The sequence below is a fragment of the Astyanax mexicanus genome, chromosome 7, assembly GCF_023375975.1.
Source record: "Astyanax mexicanus isolate ESR-SI-001 chromosome 7, AstMex3_surface, whole genome shotgun sequence".
Taxonomy (NCBI): domain Eukaryota; kingdom Metazoa; phylum Chordata; class Actinopteri; order Characiformes; family Acestrorhamphidae; genus Astyanax; species Astyanax mexicanus.
This window is the reverse complement of record NC_064414.1, coordinates 31,826,700-31,846,285: the sequence shown is the minus strand read 5'-3', so window position 1 is coordinate 31,846,285 and position 19,586 is coordinate 31,826,700. Positions and strand designations below refer to the sequence as shown.

Here is a 19,586-nt window from a genome sequence, read left to right as displayed (position 1 = left end):
GCCCACCACTCCCCTCAATTATTCTCACAAATCTGCGCTCTCTGAGCAACAAAGTCGACATCATAAGGACATACAGCAGGTACTGTAATGAATTTCGTGAGGCTTCATTGTTATGTTTCACTGAAAGCTGGTTACAACCAGCAATGCCTGACTCGCTTTATGAACTTTCCGGGTTTATGCTCGTACGGGCAGACAGACATATAGACTCTGGAAAAATGCGGGGTGGAGGCATCTGCGTGTACATAAATGAACTCTGGTGCAGACAACATTCTGTGAAATATCAGATATGTGACCCCAACGTGGAAATATTGGGAATGACTGTAAGACCTTTCTATTTACCAAGAGAGTTTGGATGTATTTTGCTTTTTGTGATATATGCCCCTCCCAATGGGAAAGCTGCTAAAGCAGCAAACATCATTTCTGACTGTGTTCATGAGCTACAACTCAAATACCCTGATGCTCCAACAGTAGTAGTTGGAGACATGAATCAGTGTCACCTGGACTCTATGTTGCCTGGCTTTGAGCAATGTGTAAAAAATGTAACCAGGAAAAAACACATTTTAGACAAGTGTTTTGTAAATATTAAGAACGCTTACATCTCAAAATGCAGACCTCCCATCTTAAACTCGGATCATAATGTGATTCATATGATCCCAGTCTATAAAACAAAATTTAAGAGAAGTAAGCCTGAAAAAAAGGTCATAAGAATTTGGACGAATGAAAGTAAGGATCAGCTTAGAGCTTGTTTTGACTGCACGGACTGGTGCGCCTTTCAGGAAGGCTCTTTAGAGGAAAGAATAACTGTCATTAATGATTATATTCATTTCTGTGTACAATTGCTAGTTCCTACTAAAGAAATAAAAATCTACCCAAATAATAAACTATATGTGACCAAGGATATCAAAAGGGTTATAAATAAAAGGAACATAGCTTTCAGTAACAAAGATACATTGATACTTAGACAGACAGAAAAATAATTAAGAACTAAATTAAGAGAAGCAAAATCAAAGCACAGACAGGACCTAGAAAATGCATTCAAAACCAGTAATTCTAAAAAAGTGTGGGACACCATGAAATCAATGACAGGTATGCGATCCCCAAACAAATCAATTGTAACAGATAATGATTATAAGTTTGCTGACGATTTAAACACTTACTTTACAAGATTCGAATTATCTGATAGTTTTGATAAATGTAACAAAATTTTAACAAACGTTCAACCAGGACCATTAGACAGAATTAATATCACTGTCGATGAAGTTAGGAAAATATTTCAAAACACTAATACTAGAAAAGCAGAGGGGCCAGACCAGTTTAGTCCTTTTATACTGAAAAACTTTGCAGCTGAGCTGGCACCAGCTTGGCAACCAGTGTTTCAATTGTCAATCGACACACACAGTTCCAACAGTATGGAAAACTTCATATATAAAACCATTGCCTAAAACTCAAAATCCAAAAGAACATAAAGATTATAGACCTATAGCCCTAACTTCAGTAATTATGAAAGCTCTAGAGAGACTCTTGTTAAAATATCTTCAAATAACTTTGTCCAATGGCAAACTGGATTCATTTCAGTTCGCATATAAAACAGGTTGTGGCACAGAAGATGCTGTTGCCACATTAGTTCATATTATCACTAAACATCTAGATAAACCTCACAATTATGTAAGAGCTCTCTTTCTAGATTATTCATCTGCCTTTAATACAATACAACCCAATATTTTACTCTCAAAAATGTACCATCTGAGAGTGAACCCCTATTTGATTCACTGGTATGCCTCTTTCCTTACAAACAGAGTCCAGCTTGTTAAAGTGAATAAGACCCTTTCTTCTGCTATATTGACCAATGTTGGTGCACCTCAGGGCTGTGTGAGTTCTGCTTTGCTTTTTACTTTATATACAGACGACTGTCGATTAACCACAAAAAATCAATATGTTATTAAATATTCGGATGATACTGTTTTGCTTACTTTACTAACTGACTCAGACGGCTCTGACCTGCACCAACAAGGGGTTAATAAAATTGCTATATGGAGCAAAAACAACGCTCTGGAAATAAACACAAAGAAAACAGAAGAAATTGTGTTTAGTTTAAAATCTTTAATTATAAACCCCACCATTGTTAATAATGAAATAATCAAACAGGTGCAGTCATATAAATATCTTGGTGTAATGATTGATGCCACCTTATCATGGAAGCAGCATATGGACTATATTTGTAAAAAAACTAAACAAAGAATTTATTTTCTTCGTCGTCTCCGATCCTTTGGAGCTACTCGGCAGATACTCCTACTGTTCTATACTGCTGTTATTTTGAGTGTTCTGCAGTACTGTAATGCTGTGTGGTACAATTGCTTGTCCTTATCTGAAAAGTCTGGACTGAAACGCTTGATCAAAGTTTGCTCAAAAATTGTGGGTCAGCGTTTAGAAGGTCTGTATGAGACCGCTTATCATAACAACACAATGCGGTTAGCTAAAAACATTCTTTCTGATGCTAATCATGTTCTGAACAGCGAATATGTACTTCTCCCATCGGGACGACGATACAGTGTTCCGCGGTTTAATAAAGTCAGACTGAAGCACTCTTTTGTGCACCAGTCAATCCTTAAATTGAACCGGGAGCCTTATCTATAATCATACAAGATCTTTATGAAGCGAGATGATGCGAGCAAACTATGTATTTAATGTACCCCCTTTTCTTTTTCTTTTTTTCCCTTTTATAATGGTTGTTTGTGCCCTTATATGTTGTGTTGTTAATGTATGATGTTGTAACGGAGCTACTGTTTTTATGCAAAACAAATTTCAGATCATTGATCTGACAATAAAGTATTATCTAATCTAATCTAATATAACTTTAGTTCAGGCAAATCCTCATATACAAATGGTAAGTGAAATTAACATTTGCCATCCTCTGCCATTAATAGTCCACAAATAAAATGAATGACAGCACCCTGCATTCAAACATTCAAATGTGACATTTCTCACTATCTGCTCATCTCAGGAGTGTTTGTTTATTAGCACGCAGTCCCTGGCCCTGATAATCCTCACTGTCACCACTCAGGCTTTTGTTTGAACCGTGGGCTATTTTTAACATTTCATCAACCAATATTTATTTTTTTTTTTTTTTACTTTCATCAACAGATGCATCCTCTTTTCTGTAATCTGTAATGCAGTAATGAATGCACTGTAAGCTACTGTATTAAGGATTTATTTTGTGACCTCAATACTGAATTATCCTGACATTAATTGATAGCCATTTTATAGCAGACAATGTCGAAAAAAATCCATGACTGTGGTCAGAGCTTCTGCTTCTCTCAATTTATCTCCAGCTCTAACCAATGTGAAGTTATGGGCCATCGACAGGCAGTGCTTTCAGACCATCATGATGAGGACCGGACTGATCAAGCATGCAGAGTACATGGAGTTTCTAAAAAGGTTAGGAACTTTATTTTCTGCTGTGTGTCTCTGTGAAGAAGATTGTACAGAAATGCGAGTGTGTGAGCAGATCTCCAAGTCTTATCGCGGAGTCTGTCTTGTTGTTTGTTAGTGTGTGTATTTGTGTTTGTGTGTGTTTGGTGCTGCAGCTGTCTTGCCAGTCCTGCATATCTATGAGGAGTCTTCCCTGCATCCACCGGAAAGCACCTCCTTCCCTCTTTCTCTTTTTCTTTCCCTCTTTTCATCATCTGACGTCTCCATTTGCATAATAGCACACAGAAAATAGAACGTTGAGCATATTTTACATATTAAAGACAGAATTCTGGAGGCTTGGGCTCATAGGCGAAACGTTACATGAAAGAAATCTTCATCAAAATATGGCTGCATAATAGAAGAGTTCCTTGCTTCAGTGGCACAAAGCCTTTCTGCATCCAGCCTCTTTTTATGTCTGGCTTTGTCTCTCTGCCTCTTAAACTCTTTAAACGCTTTCTCTGCTAATGGTAAACTAAAGGCAGTGGTAAACATTATCATTTATATTGACATTCCTTTTCTTTCTATAGCCACATTAAAATAACTGACAGCTTCAATTAATAGGAAACCTTTGATGAATTATGTAATGTTCATATAATGTAATCTTTAGCTGGCCTTTTGTGGGATTCTTTAATTGAGTTTTTAGCAGTAATGTGAATTAAAGTTCTAATTGGGAGACCCACCTGGTGTTCTGCTTCTGCGGTTCATTTTGACTTTGAAGACACAGGCAGCAGGTGGTAGAACCTGAGAATCATGCACAACTGTTTATTTCTCTGTTGTGTTAACATATGGGAAGTTCTGTCTCTGTTTAGACTTTTTGTACTAATTAGATTTAGTATAGGGACAACAGCATCTGTTATTATTTTCTTATACTGGAGCAAAAATGGCCAGTCTATTCCCTGTCAAGCACTGAGCTGACCACTTAATTTTCAAATGACATAAAAAAGAGTAAAGGACAGATGATAGAGAACATTCAAAAAGGTTAATATAAAACTGTAGAAATTAGGGATTATTTCTATAATGCAACGTTTCTCCAATGTAAAAATAAGACAGGTAATGCAAACTATTTTAAATGCCAAACCACAAAAGCAGGGACAGTATGGAAAATGCATATAAAAACTTCACTTTGACTTTTATTTAATTGGAGACATCATTAACTCAAGCTGTTGTTTGTTGTGCCTGGTCAACTTAATTTCTTTCCATAAACATCTATTTCATAAACATGCATTGCAGGATGGGGCCAATTTAGTAAATTACTAGTAAAGAGATTAAAAACAAAATATGTGATTTCAACACTTCAACAGCACCTACGAAAGGCTTTTAGTCTTTGAGAGGTGGATGATGGACCCACACACACTCTGTAATGGCAGCATTAATGCAGAGAAGTACATTGGGATCTTTGAGTAAAATATGTTGCCTTCAATGTTACAACATTTCTAGAGATGTCCCTGCATTTTCCAAGTAGATAGTGCTCAACCACTTGCTGCACTCATTACAAGGCACGGCTGTGGAAGAAAAGGGTAAGGGGACTTGACCAGCCTGCCTGCAGTCCTAACCTGTCTCTAATATGAAATGTGTGTAGAATTTTAAAATAAAACAATGCAACAATGACAAGCTTGTACTTTTGCACACCTTAAGATGTGCTTGCAGCAAAAATGGGAGAACATAATGCCTAAAACACTGTTTGGGAATCCTCAGTGCTAAATGTGTTGTGAGAACCAATAACAACATTACATAGTGGTAACTATCCCAAAACTCTGGACATCCAGTAGCAGGTATACATATTACACAGAACTTACAAAAGAAGGAGAAGATATAATGATACAGATAAAATACAATAAAATATAACATATAAAAGTAGAGTCTTTTAGTGTGAGTGTAATGGAGGTAGTGCAGTTAAACACTGTAAAACAACAATGAACACCAGTTGCTGTGCAGATTGAGAAGATGACTGATGTCAGCCATACAGTGCAGCAATGCAGGAATAAAATAATTTAGCAGTGGAAATTTGCAAATATGTAAACAGTGGGCAAAAATAAACTAGTAGTGCAGAATAGGGTAAGAACTTTCTAGCAGCTTACATATGGTTACATAATTAGGCATTCATGAAGCTTTGCCTAAATACCTCCAACAGTCTTTTTAGGCTAGAGATATTCTATCTGTTTGACTCTGCATTTCCATAGACAGCCAGCTTAATTGTAAACGTAACTATTCACATGCTTCGCTATGTTCTACATGTGTTACCAGAGGATGTTAGAAGAGGCTTCCACTTGCCATGGTGGCAGGGACACATCATAGTAATGTGGGTAATTTCAGATTCTGTCCCACAGCCTTTCTTTAAAACTGTGCATCAGTTTGATGATCCTGAGTGCCTATACTGCTCTTACCATTTTTGTGTGGGCTGCACTTTGCACAACCATTAACCACATTAATTTCTGAAGACATGCAAAATAGACGCACCGAACATATGCAGAATATTCATTACTATTCTATAAGATTCTATTTAAGTATTTTACAGTTCATTTTTCCTCCTGCTGCTCACATCGCTGAGCATAAACATAATATTTGTACTGAGTGTAACTGTTTATTGTTTATTATACCCTAGGTGTTTATCAAGACTAAGATTTTATTGAAAGTTACTGTGCTGTTTGGTCAAAGCTAATATCCTGGTGAGTCCAGATTTAATTGTGTAAATCCTCTCTCCTGCAGTGTTCCAACATTCCATGGCCTTCCAGAAGAAATACTAAGCAAGCTGGGAGATGTCCTCGAGGAGGTAAACATTCGTAATTGGCACTCCAGCTAATCCTTTGGCAAATTTAACTGGTATTAAATTAGGAGTTATACTAGAGGCCACTGTAGGCATTTATGCAATCTTTTGTACTTAAACAGTGTGCTGCATTCCTAACATTGTCTTTATGCTTCAACACTGGAATGTGTTCTTTTAAGTATGTCAAATCATGTTATGCACCTTTCTCATCTTAAATTTGAGCACCCTTGTATTAGTGCTTTTTTTCATATTTCTTAGCTCTAAATGCTTGTTCTTTAATTGTAATATTTGTCTTTCATATATTAATTCTTAAATTGCAGCAGCTAAAGCCTGTTGCACTGACATTAACAGACAATGAATTCACTTGAGTGTCTTTGTTAAAGCAAAGCATACATTCACATAAAGTGTTGATAAGTTTAAAATGTATTTTTTGCATAAAGGATGCTCTTAAGAAGACACAATGCTAATCATGCAAAACTATGTTGATTTATGCTACTATAACTAGGCATTTTACCATCGTAAGTGGCCTTCTATTTGAAATGTTGCATCAGGCAGAAATAACCATCTGACCAACTCCATCTGTCTGCTCAAGGCCTTTCTATCAGCTATTTCAATCCCTCAAAACCTAATTAAAATTTCTCATTTAAATATTATGTCAGGTTCTGGAGGCTATCTAGGCTTATGGCTCATTTATCAAAATTATATGTTTAAATTGTTTTTTTTTTTTATCCATTAGCATTTCATTCGTACAGTATTGTTTGCAAGTCATTATGCATAGTCTTTTGGAGAAGAGACTAGAAAACAGATGAACAGAAATACCCAGAAATTAATAGGTTATTTACTTTTGCATAACATTATGTTTGTTCTTAATCATAAATATGATGACCCTCAACTATTATAACTTTATAATACAAACAAAATATTATACATTTATTAATTAATAATTTCATATAATTAAAGAAAAGTGTATATCACACATAATATCTGTAATGTAACCCATGGTATTATATACTTCTCTTGTATTGCATCTGATATCAAGCACACATAATGCTTTCAGGAATACAGCCAGGTCCACAAATATTTGGAAAGTGGGACACACTTTTTGCTCATTTTGCTTCTTTACACAATCTGCTTGGATTTTAAAATAAAGCAGTCAAGGTGTTAATTCAGTGCAGATTTTCAACTTCATGCATTTTAACAAAAGTAAATAGACAGTTAGCTAACAAACAGGTTAATGACAAATCATTGCCTGTTCCTTAGTTGTTCTTAATTATATTAAGGAGGTAAATGGGGTCTAAACTCAATTCTAAATGTTGAATTTGCATTTAGTAGCGGATCATGAACCCTGACAGTATAGAAAGATGCCTATGCAAGTAAATAGGGTTCTCATTATCCCCCCAAAAAAATTTAAGACTATCCAAACCCAGATTTAAAAAGAATAAATTAAAAATGAATTAACCCACTAGAAAGCTTAACAACACCACAATCCACAGAAATCAGGTTAAATAGATTATTGCATGTCTTTCCATGTTGAAAAAAAAAAATCACAACATCTAGTCCAGTCAAGAAAGTAAGCCCAGGAGAAAGAAAAGTAAATTTTCACATAAAGGCTTATTTATTGTTAATGTTAAATACACATACAGAAGTGGCCTTTTGCTCTGTGTTCATTTTGTCAGGTAAAATAAATACGGTAAATAATTTAAAAAAGTACCCCAGGAAATCATGAGGGCAGTGTAGACCATAGATGAAGAACTGCCACAAGCACTGCCTTATAGACCTGATGCAGAAGAACTCTGGCAGAAAAGAATATCAAGAAAGAACTTTAGTGCACTATTTACTCCTCTGCCTTTTTCATCTTGTCCATAGTAAGGATATTATTACAAGCTGATTCATGCCTTACGTAAGTGTAAAATAGTATCAAGTGATACTATACGTGTTTTATACGTAAATGGAGTATAAATGAGCCTCAGTACTGCAAATCTGGAACAGGATTTTTTGGAAAGAAGTAAAAAAAATTGAAGCAATACCAGATTTTCTGTCAAATATGATAGTACTGTTATGGCATGGTATAGATGCCATGTATAGATGCCAAAGGAACTGGGACACTGGTGATTAATAATTATGTGACTGTTAATAGATGAAGCAGGATTAATTCAAATGTGTATACACATACTTAATGTTCAGATTCATTCCCAGAGGACAGATAATTACTAAAATTGTAGAGTCAAAGCAACTTAGGAACTCATTAAGGCAAAGGAATGGAATGTTCTTAAACGGCAGAGTCAGTTACCTGACCTCAACCCAGCTGAGCAGCTTTTCCCTTACTGAAGACAGAAAGACCCACAAACAAGCAGGAAGCAGCAGTAAAGGCCTGACAGAGCACCTGAAAGGAGGAAACTGTGCATTTGGTGACGTTAATAGGTTCCAGACTACTGACATTCAATGACTGCAAAAGATTTGTGTCCAAGATTTAAAATGTTACTTACATGTGTAATTAAAAGATGTGTCAATCTACAAACTAAAACTCCTGTAGTTTTATTTATTTATGCAAGGGGGAAAAAACTAATAATTGTGTATTGTGGTACACACTGCAATAGCTAGAATGAGCATTTTATATTTTTTTATATTCTGTTTTAGGGAGAGTTTTTTGCGTTGAGTATGAAAAAGAGAGAACGAAAAAGAAGCAGAATAATGAGAATAGGGGAGTGAGAGTTAGTTATGAGATTTAATCCATATTTCTTTATAAATAAAAGGTAATCTACTGTCGGAACTCAACAGTATCGTCCCTAAAAAATACAACTGCTAAGGACTCACTAGGCTCTGTAAAAGGAGTGAAGTTGTGGTCACACTGGGTCAAATTATTTATTTGCGTTAATTTTCTAGATTAATTGTGTGCGTTAACTTGTTAACATTAATGGCACTTGTAAGAATACAAGTTTGTTCTCTTTAAATTACTTTTGGGTCTGTGCCAAAGGAGGGACAATGTGGAAAAAAAGTATGTAATTCCGAATGACAAATGCAATATTGTTGTTTCTGTTGCTGCTCAGTCTCTATATAATCAGCATTTACTAAGAAAAATAATTGGGCCTTTGTCCTGTTCCTTTTCCCACTAATTGTATGACTTAATTTGTGAAACAAATGTCTGTGTGAAGAATGAAACACCCTGCAGCTGATAGTTGACCTGGCATAAAAATGTACTTTTCAGACACTACAGCTATTTTAGCCTCTAGTGTTAGTTTGCTGCGTGCAATTATAGGGAGATGCCCAAAGGAATAGTGGTGGTGACTGGTGGACATGGCCTCTCTTACACTCTGCCCTACTGTTTTTTCTACTTCTTTGTCTTTTTTTTTTTTTTTTGCTTAAATTGAAACCAAATGTAACATGAGTGATCAGAGCGAAGGGGCCTAAATAGCATGTCTGAATCTTAATGCTTTCAGATACAGATTCCCTATCTCAGCCAATCAATGTGAAACTTCTTGAATTAGAAAAGGCTTCCGCTAGAAGCAGCCATTGACAAATGAGATGAAAGGCCAGGCTCAGTCTATTTTAGTCTACTTAAGAATGAAAGGAAATGTGAAGCAGTAAAATCCCCATAGTTCTGCAGTGAAATCTCCTCAGTATCTACATAATATTGCCAGATTGCCTGTCTGTTCTTTGTATTGTGTTTTTTAGATCACTTTTATGACCATTAAGATTATTACCAGTACATAGTATCTACATAATTTGGAAACGTGCATTATGTGCAAATGCCATATAAGCAGCTTCATAATTACAGTAGAAAGTAAATATCAATGTCCTTTTTTAATAAGACAGCATAAAAAAGGGCATTTAAATGCAAACCTGCATCTTAATACGTTACTAGATAGACCACACATTTACCAGTGAGCTGTGACAGACATGCAAAAAGTATGCTCTGTTCTTTTTATTTTAGATTTTACTTTTAGATTTTAGATTATTAAAAATCTGTCCTGCTGTAGAGGTAGGACAATAGGGTTGACTGGGGCCAGACTGAGGGTATGGTTTCGTCTGTACTCTCTTTGTGCAGGTATATCTCTCATTTCATCTGTCTGGAGGGCAGTCAAGACACACAGTGAAGCAAGAGGGCACCTCATGCCCCAGAAAAGACAGTGCTCTGCCGTATGGCAAGATATCAGTGCTTATAGCCACAGTGACAGGTCATAGGGGCAGCTGTGGTTCAGAGTTTCCGAAAGCTTTGTTTCTGCCATGTTTTTATTGTTTTCTTGTTCAATTTTCACTCAGTTTCAGCCCTGATGATTGTCACGGTCATTCATTATTAAATCACCAGAACTAACCACACTGGTCACACTGAGCGTGAAAACTTGAAAACACTGCATATTAAGGCAAAGCAGATTTTGTTTTTATTTGTTTACCTAATTTACTGTTGTTCATTTTCTTTCTTTCCTCATGTTCGCTTCCTTTGGACCCTTCAACGCCGGACTTCTGCTGTTCTACTGTGGATTTGTTTTGCAGACACATTATGAAGATGGGGATTATATTATCAGACAGGGAGCAAGGGGTGACACTTTCTTCATCATTAGTAAAGGAAAGGTAAGTCCAGGTTACTGCACTGAAAAAAAATATTCACTTCACTGAATTGTGTGCAGAATTTACATTTATTTCCAGTCTATTTTTCAGTGAACATTATGTTTGCTAAAAATATTTAAAAAGTGTACCAAAAGCTGTGTTAAGACGTTTGTTCTTGAGTACAACTCTGGCATATTTCTGATGAAAATGCTCAAGTTTTGGGCTTGTATTTCCAAAGCTTCCCAAAGTAGGAGTGATAATCTTTTGATTGCATAATAAAGAGCTATAGTGGTCATAAAGGTGTGCTAATGTGCAAAGAATATTTTAAATAACTAATAACCAGAGGTTAAGATGTTTCACTCTAATACATTTCTAGTATAAATGCATTTATCTATGTTTGAAAGTCCAGGTTTCCCCCTTGAGTGTCCCATATGAGAAAGTTGACTGGGCTCTCAGAAGCTGTGTGAAAATCGACCCTGAGCACCTTTTTAATCTTGATTCTTTTTTTGACCTGCCCATCTCTCTCTCTTTCTCTCTCTCTCTCTCTCTCTCAGGTGACAGTGACCCGAGAAGATGCTGCCAGTCAGGAGACAGTGTACTTGCGATCTTTAGGGAAGGGTGACTGGTTTGGTGAAAAAGCCTTACAAGGGTAAGATTTTCCTCTGTTTTGTTATTAATTAAGCAACCAGATTTCATGTTTAAACACAGATCTTATCACACTAAGTACCTTCATTAACTGCTGGTCATTTGAGACAAGTGCACGTGAACCTACATCCAGTATGTAAGACCTGTAGTGACATCTAGTGGTGCATACTACAAAGGCACTGGCTCTGTTTTGGGGTTTAGTACATAACTACGTATTGAGATCTATGCCCATAAAGCTGCATGTTGTCTCTTATTTTGACATTAGAACATGTGGTACTATTTTGTTGGTTTGAATTAATATGAAACGGCTAGCATATTTTGTCTTTTGTATTCAATCTGATCGCCACAAAATCATGATGAAAAATCTGTCCTTTAATTGTTTAGTTGACAGATAGAAGAGTTGACGAGACAATGAGTTGTTACCTGAATAAGATTAGTAGAGAAATGTTCAGGTCCAGTTATCAGTCATTTTTGTGTGTTAATTCTTTTTCTTGTGTGTGTGATCTTGTTAAATAAAAAAATATATATTCTCTTTATTATTACTTATATTACATTAAATTACAGCAACAAAATCAGTCTATTTATGTACGTCTCAAGAGAATGCTCTTATTTATTTCCTTGTTTACTACTACTGATCTAAAACTGATTTTTTTTTTTTATCTGTTGTGCTATACAATGTTGACCAGAGGAGAATATGTTCCCCTTATAAGTTTTGGTTTCTGTCAGTGTTTGTTGCTCTTGATCTTGAGGAGTTTTTCTGCCACTGTTGCAGTAAGCTCACTCAGCAGAGGCTTCTTTGTGAAAAAAGTGGTATATTTATTTAACATATTTATATTTGCCATTGTTTTCCAGCTACCACCCATGTTGTCCTCTTCTTGGTTCACTGTATGTTTTGCTGTACTTGTTATTGTGACATTAGTTTCCTTTTACATGTGGGTCTAAGGTTTATTCGGTTTTAGCTTTAATTGAGTTTTAGAAACAAACTATGCATATATTGTATTTGTATTATTTTTTTAACCTTAAATGTAAAGATGATCTTAAGTGTGCAATCAACTGTAATGCATCAGAATTGTAACTAACTGTGTAACTGTGCAGCGCAAATATGTTGGCACTGTATGTGTTGAACTTGTACTCTGCATATGTGACAGGTCTGAGGGGGTGTACAGCTCAAGACTCTGACTTCAGTTGAAGGAATGAAGCTCTTGATAGCTGGATTAATTGGCCTATGGGTGTGTGTGTACGCTCGTGACAGAGATTGGAACAGGGGCACATTTTTGGCACTGAGGGCCATTATTCATAGAGCAGGTGTTTCCCTTTTAGATAGGCCATGGTGAGACAGTGCAGGTCTTACTGAGAAGAGCAGGCAGTCCACTTAATGCCTCTTACACAGCCACTTATAGCACACTCAGACCATAATGACCCTCATCACAACAAGCCCACACTCACACTGTTCGGCTCCAGGATGACACTTTAAAGTAGTGCCAAAATCTCCCTCTCTCTTCTTTTCTCCTCTCCTGTTCTCTCCTTTCATGTCCTCCTTACTCCTGTCCCAGCTTCTTCTCTCCCATCATTTACTCTCCCTTTCTCTCCTCTCCTCTCCTGTCCCGTTATTTCCTCTCACATTCTCTCCTCTCCCTTTTTGTTTTCTCCTATCCTCTGCTCATCTCATGTCTTTTCCTCTCCTGTGCCCTCCTCTTACTCTCCTATCTCCCTCATCTCTCATGTCCTTTTTTCTTCTTTTCTCATCTTATTTCTCCTATTCTTACTTGTCCTCACATGTTTTGACCTCATTTTTCTTCTGTCCTGTCCATTATTCTTCTCTTCTCACCTTTTCCCTTCCCATTCTTACCTCTTTTTCTGTCCTCTTTTCTCATTGCATCTCCTTTCCTGTTCTCTCCTCTCATGTCCTCTTCTCTCCAGTTATCCCCTCTCATGTCCTTTCCTCTCCTGTCACCTCCTCTCTTCCCTCCCCTTTCCTCTACTCTTCTGTTCTGTCCTCTCCCATCTTCTCCTCTTCTGTCCTCTCCTTTCCTCTTCTTTTCTTCAACTGTCCATTGTTTCATTTTCTCCTTTTCTCTCATATCATTTTTTCTGCTATTCTCATCATGTGTCCTGTTCTCCTGTTGTCTGCTCTCTTTGCCCATTCTTCTCTCCTGTCCTTTCCTCTTCTCTCACCAACCATTCTCACCTCTCTTTTTCTGTTGTCTTCTCTCATCTCATCTCCCATCCTCTCCAATTCTGTCCTCTCCTTGCATATCCTTATCTGTCCTGTCCTTTCCTCTCTTTTTTCTCACCTCTCCCCTCCCATCCTCACCTCTCTTTTTCTGTCATCTTCTCTCATCTCCCGTCCTCTCCTCTTGTGTTTTCACCTCTCTTCTCCTGTCCTTTTCTCACCTCCTCTCCCCGTCCTCTCTGTTCCTATCCTCTCCTGTCTCGTCCTCTCCTCTTCTCTCCTCTCATCTCCTCTGTTACAGTGTTGAGCAGCTGTGACCTTCTCTCAGGGGGGTGTTTGTGTATTTGTGTTGTGGGGGATTTAGTGCTGTGTAGTGAAGAATTCTCACCTCTGTCCAAGCATAAGATACCATGATCAGTCATGGACAGTATGTGCATGTGTGTTACTGTCCTGACTGGTCTTCGTTTTGGGCAGACAGAGAGACAGACTGCGTAAGGATCATACAGGACTGGAAGGATCTTGCTGGAAGTTGGAAGTTGAGCAGAGATAAATGTGGGACTATATATCTATATTTTGCGATGTTTTAAGAACTAAAAAGGTCTGTAAGGGAAGGGGCTTAATTAGGGCCTGTTTATTGAAAAGTCATGGACTCTGAGGACTGGGAGTCTGACTCGTCTGACTCGTGCGACTGGGGGGACTCCTCCTCGGAATTCAGCGAGACAGAGGAGGCCGGTGATGACAGACAGAGAGACTCAGAGTAATGATTGAATATATCAGTAGTTGTTTTTGTGAGAGGAGTATTTGGAGTATTGCTGGTATCATTTTCCATGTAATAGCTTTTAATGTTTCAAGCTTAAGATATATTTGTGTAATTGTTTTCATGATAACGTACCTTTCTTTTATTATTTTCTTCTTTTTTCATGCATTAAATATGCTGTGTTTATATTATAACATAAAAAATGTGGGTGTTGCTGAAAAATATTGTAAATCTTGTCTGATAATATTTTAGTTTAATAATGATCCTTCTTTGTGCATTGTTTGTTTTTACACAGAGAGGATATCAGGACGGCAAATGTCATTGCTGCAGAAACCGTTACTTGCCTTGTTATTGATAGAGAGTGAGTATAGCTTATTTTGTCAGTTATTCCCTATACTATTTATTACTGTAATATGTTTGTGTTTATAATGTAATATACTAGATTTTTCACACTATAGGGCACACTTAAACTCCTTTAATTTTCCCCAAAATTGTCAGTGCGCCTTTTAATCCAGTGTGCCTTATGTTTGAATTTTACCAGTTATAACGAGCAGTAAAACCACTTGCTGAAGTACAGAGTAATACAGGAGTTTAAGTTTAGTTCTCCAGCACCAGGGCTGGAGTAGCATTAGCATTAGCCGGTAAGCGTGCTAGCTCTTTCCCCAGTCAGAGGTATTATCAGACTGTAGCCTGTGTGTTTACTGTGTTAAAACATGCTACGTGGGACGAACCGCTAGCTAATATTGCACTGGCTTACCAGAACACTCAGGATTCCTTAGTGTAGCCCTGTCAGGCGGAATTATCCACTAAACACTAGTGGTTAGCTGCTAATGCTAATGCTCCAGCCTTAGTGCTGGACAAATTTGTGAATCTAATCTTACTGTAAATAAATGAAAGTGCTTTACTCACCCAAATAAACAGTTTTAGGAGAGAAATCTGCCCTTGTTTAAAAGGTTTTTTTATTACAGTTTTGTTTACTTAGCTTTGGTTTTACTTAACTTAGTTAGCTTACCCCCCCCCCCTCCCCACAACCACCCCACCCATCACTAAAAGTTCCTTATAGTGTCACTTAAAATGCACCTTATGTATGAAAATAGAGCAGAAAATAGACGTTCATTGATTGTGCTCATTATAATCCGGTGCGCCTTATAGTGCGAAAAATATGGTAATATAATATACTATAATATAACATGGAGTATAATTTTAGTGACACATAAACAGATCTAATTCATTGCACTAGTCAGCACTTGTGATTCAGGTCACACTGTGATAAATCTTTCTTTTTCAGTGGCTTGCATGCCTGCGGTGTGTGTGTGAGCTTGTTTAAAGGTGTGCTTGTCTACTCCTTCCCAGAGGTCAATAGATCTAGCTCAGCCTAAATAGCTTAAGTGACGTGTGTGTCAGTGAGCTCTGCAGACAGGTTCCCTCCTGAGGGATACTCTCATTACATTCTTTATGTGCTGCTTACAGCTTTATAGACCTTCACCCATCAGCACTTAGCTGTGGGGATTTGTACTGCATGTGTGCCTGTGAAGCACTTTGTAGCATCTGAATTACTTTATACTGGCTAGATCTTGTGTTTATAGTGTTTTGAGGCATCCAATTCAATCAGGCATAAGCAATAATTTGATTTACGGATTAAAACAGAATATGCTTCTGTAGAGAGTGCTAGAGGAAGAAAAGGGGAAAACGGTGAGGGAGAGAAAGAGAGGAGGGTGGGAGAAAGACAGAGAGAGAGAGAGAGAAATGTAAATATTTACAAGAGTAGATTAAACTGTGGTACCAGAGCTGCCATATTATTTATAAACACGTCAGCTTAAGCCCATCTCAAACATTACTACCATTGCTCCCAGTCAGTCATCAACCAGAACATTCCTCACACCACCCCCCCAATGACGGTGTTGAAATTGCAAAGGGGATTACATCATTAACAGCCCCATCTACGTCAGCACTGGCAACAAATACTGAATAACTGAATGTTACTATGATTTTAGCATACATTTACAAGAACAGAATTTATGTTTTTTGTTTGTTTTTTGAGTTTGGAATAAAGAAATAAGAACATTTTCCCTTAGGTTCTTTAGTTACCGTGTCCAACAACATTAAAGACAATTTTGAAAAATATAAAGCAATCATTTTTCCTTTATTTTTTAGGTCTTATAAGCACCTTATTGGAGGTTTGGAGGATGTATCAAGCAAAGGATCTGAAGATGCAGAGGCCAAAGCAAAGTAAGTCTGTCTATGGTTTGCTCTTTAGTAGCACAGACATCCACAGTTACTTTTAAATGTTTCTGATTATATTTACATGATTTATTTGAGTTTATTTTAATATCATTAAAAAATTACTCTTCTAAATGTTTCTGTGTAGTTTATTGCTAATTACGTCAGTATTCACTCAACATCATTTATAGGAGGAGTTATATAAGAGCAGCTATTCTGCTGTTGCGCAGAACAGGAAAGACACAAGGTCAGCATCCTTATAGCCAATGAAACATTGTTTTTAATGAAGAGAAACCTGAGGCGAGAAAGAGAGATAGTTATAGAGAGAGAGAGAGAGAGAGTGTGTATATGAGTGAGAAAGAGAGACTGCCGTGACCTCTCTGGCTGTTGGAGCTGATGTGAAAGCGAACCTTGCACAAATGAAGGACTGCAAAGGCGAGAGTAATGTGAACCCCCAGAAACCTTATCACCCAGCACATTCGTACAGCAACACACTCACTCACATACCCACTCTCACACACACAAAGAGATTGTGTTGCTACAATAAATACTGAGCTTAAGCTTGGAAATGACGCCATGAGTAAAATGGAACAGATAGAGAGCTAAGAGGCTCAGCTTCTCTCCCTTTTCAAAAGTTCTCTCTCAGATCAAAGGAGAACCAGAAACTTTCCCACTTTTCTCTGCTCCTCTCATTTGCATTGTAAATCTCTTAGATGATAAAATAATGAAAACATATCTGTGGTATGTTCGCTGTTACATCCCACAGATTGTTCTTTCATCAGTGAGATTTATGCACTCTTTCAGCTGTCACACACTTTCTAGTCCTCTGTTTCACCGGCAGCGTGAAACACTGTTTTTTATAAAATCATTGCAAAGACATTAGTCTCCAACCATGACACTAAGAAGACACCCCCACAATGCCATGTAACCCTTATGTTTTGGGTCAGTATAATGCCCCAATGTCTGAATATACAATCACGTAAATAAGTATCAAATAACACAATTTTTGTAATTGGTTTCTTTGTACATCACCATGATACATTTAAAATAAAGCATTTGAAGTGTAGATATTAAGGTAGTTTAAAAAATATGAATGTATTTTCAGCCATTTTTATTCTATAGTTCCTCAATTTTTTACATTTTTTACAGTTCCTCAATATTTTTCAAAGTAACTTATCAAACTAACAATTTTAAAGTAGTGCGGTCTGGAATAACTTAACATCACTAAATGCTAAGTTTCTTCCATTTAAGATGTTTGAGCAGAAAGCATATCTTTTTGCATTTTGCAAATTTTATCAGCGGTTACATCATTGATAAACAGCAATTATCAAGTTTCATAGGCCTGTCCATGGCGTCTATTGTGTTTAACTGGTGCTACTATATTAAATAGATAATTAACCCACATTTTCTTCTTTATTTACAAGTTAACCGTAGTTCAGCAATTGGTATCAACTCTTAACCTTTACTGATTAACGTGTTATAAAATACCTATTAAATAGGTCACGCCTGACCTGAAAACCAATCAGTCAGTTATTCATTTACTTTAGAGTCTGTGAATAACAGAAGAACTATGTAAAAATATAGCTACAATTTTTTTTACAAAGTTGCAATATGCAATATGTTTTTAAATATCTTAAATTAAACCTGCAGTATTTGTTTCACTTTTGCTTAATTTAAAATCCATTAGTCAATCAACCAAGCTTTATTCGCATAGCACTTTTTAGACAAATCAGTAGTGCTGACAAATCATTAAGACATGTTTAAAAGCATGTTTAAAATATATAAAATAACAAAAATTATTGATTATACAATACAAACAATAGAAATTAAGCTTCAAGTTTAGCATAATTGTTAGAAATAAACACTGAAAAGTAAAACACATAGTAAGAAGAAATAAAAACAACTGACAAGCTTAGAACATAAAATGCTTGTAAAACATTACACAATTTGCATGTAAAGATGGCACTATCTACAACTTCTGTCACTTCTACTGGAAGGCTGTTCATCCGTTTTGGAGCTTATATCTCAGAAAGAGAAGGCCTGGACGATCTGAGAGATCTACCTGGTTCATTAACCAAACATATTTTTAAGATGCAGTCTGGTGCAGGACTATGTAGTGTCTTGTCATTCATTTATGATAATGGAATATTAAGGTGGTGTACAGAAGCAAAATTGCAAAAACTGTCTTATGGACTAGACGGTATAGGGGAATTCAATCCATAACCTTTTTTGTGTTTTTTTTGTAGTTTAGAGAAACATGTGTTTTTCGTTTGTGTGATTGAAAAAGAGAGAACAAGCTTAATGCCTTAGTCATGGTTTTTAGATTCAGATTTCTTCACAGCAAGTGAAAGATTTTATGAAAGATTTTATGGACTGATTTGTATTAACCCTTTTGGCTGCCTGCGCACATAAAAAATTCTTACAGCTCAACATTTCCAGTAGTTTCTATTGGCTAAATTTGCAACATAAACAAGATTTTCTTTAAATGGGCCAAACTGACATTCTATTTTTATATGTTAAAGGCACTTATTTGAACATGATGAAATTGAGGCAGAGATTGGAGCAAATATTGACTAATTGTGATGCATCCTTCCTAAATAGCATATGCTTTCAACTTCTACACACTTAGCAATCAATGTCAGTCAATGTTTTTAAATTAATTAAATAACATATTCCATATAGACTGGCCAGTGTAAAACAGTATTTATGATTGAAGAAGAAAATTACTTTTTTCTTTTTAATCAGATAACTTGGAGCATACTAAGTGAATTATCTGGGCACTGCTAGTGTTTTTTATCTGAGAGACAGATGTAGTAAAAGGCTAATGTCCCATGGGCCACTACTCTGGTTTCCTGTGGGTACATGGCTCCAGTTAGACAGCTGTGGTCCAGCAGAAATCCTATGGCTTGGGTCTCTAGAGAGTCCTTTCAGCCCTGGAGTCAGATATAGCCGCCATTAATACAGGCACGGGGTCCTCAGAGAGAGATCAGAACTCCTTAACAGTACATCAACTC

General features: G+C 36.7%; 1 protein-coding gene across 3 annotated transcripts in view; it reads left to right on the top strand.

The window, feature by feature from the left end:
* prkg1a (protein kinase cGMP-dependent 1a) overlaps window positions 1-19,586 on the top strand; it is an 87,259-nt gene that overhangs the window by 53,576 nt on the left and 14,097 nt on the right. For 2 of the 3 annotated variants that reach the window (XM_049481583.1, XM_049481582.1), the window contains exons 4-9: window positions 3,330-3,435; window positions 6,175-6,238; window positions 10,724-10,801; window positions 11,332-11,426; window positions 14,648-14,713; window positions 16,507-16,581. In XM_049481583.1, coding sequence (XP_049337540.1) covers window positions 3,330-3,435; window positions 6,175-6,238; window positions 10,724-10,801; window positions 11,332-11,426; window positions 14,648-14,713; window positions 16,507-16,581 — 484 coding nt within the window. Of the gene's footprint in view, window positions 1-3,329; window positions 3,436-6,174; window positions 6,239-10,723; window positions 10,802-11,331; window positions 11,427-14,145; window positions 14,353-14,647; window positions 14,714-16,506; window positions 16,582-19,586 lie in introns of those variants that run through there. The other variant, XM_049481584.1, reaches the window with a different exon arrangement.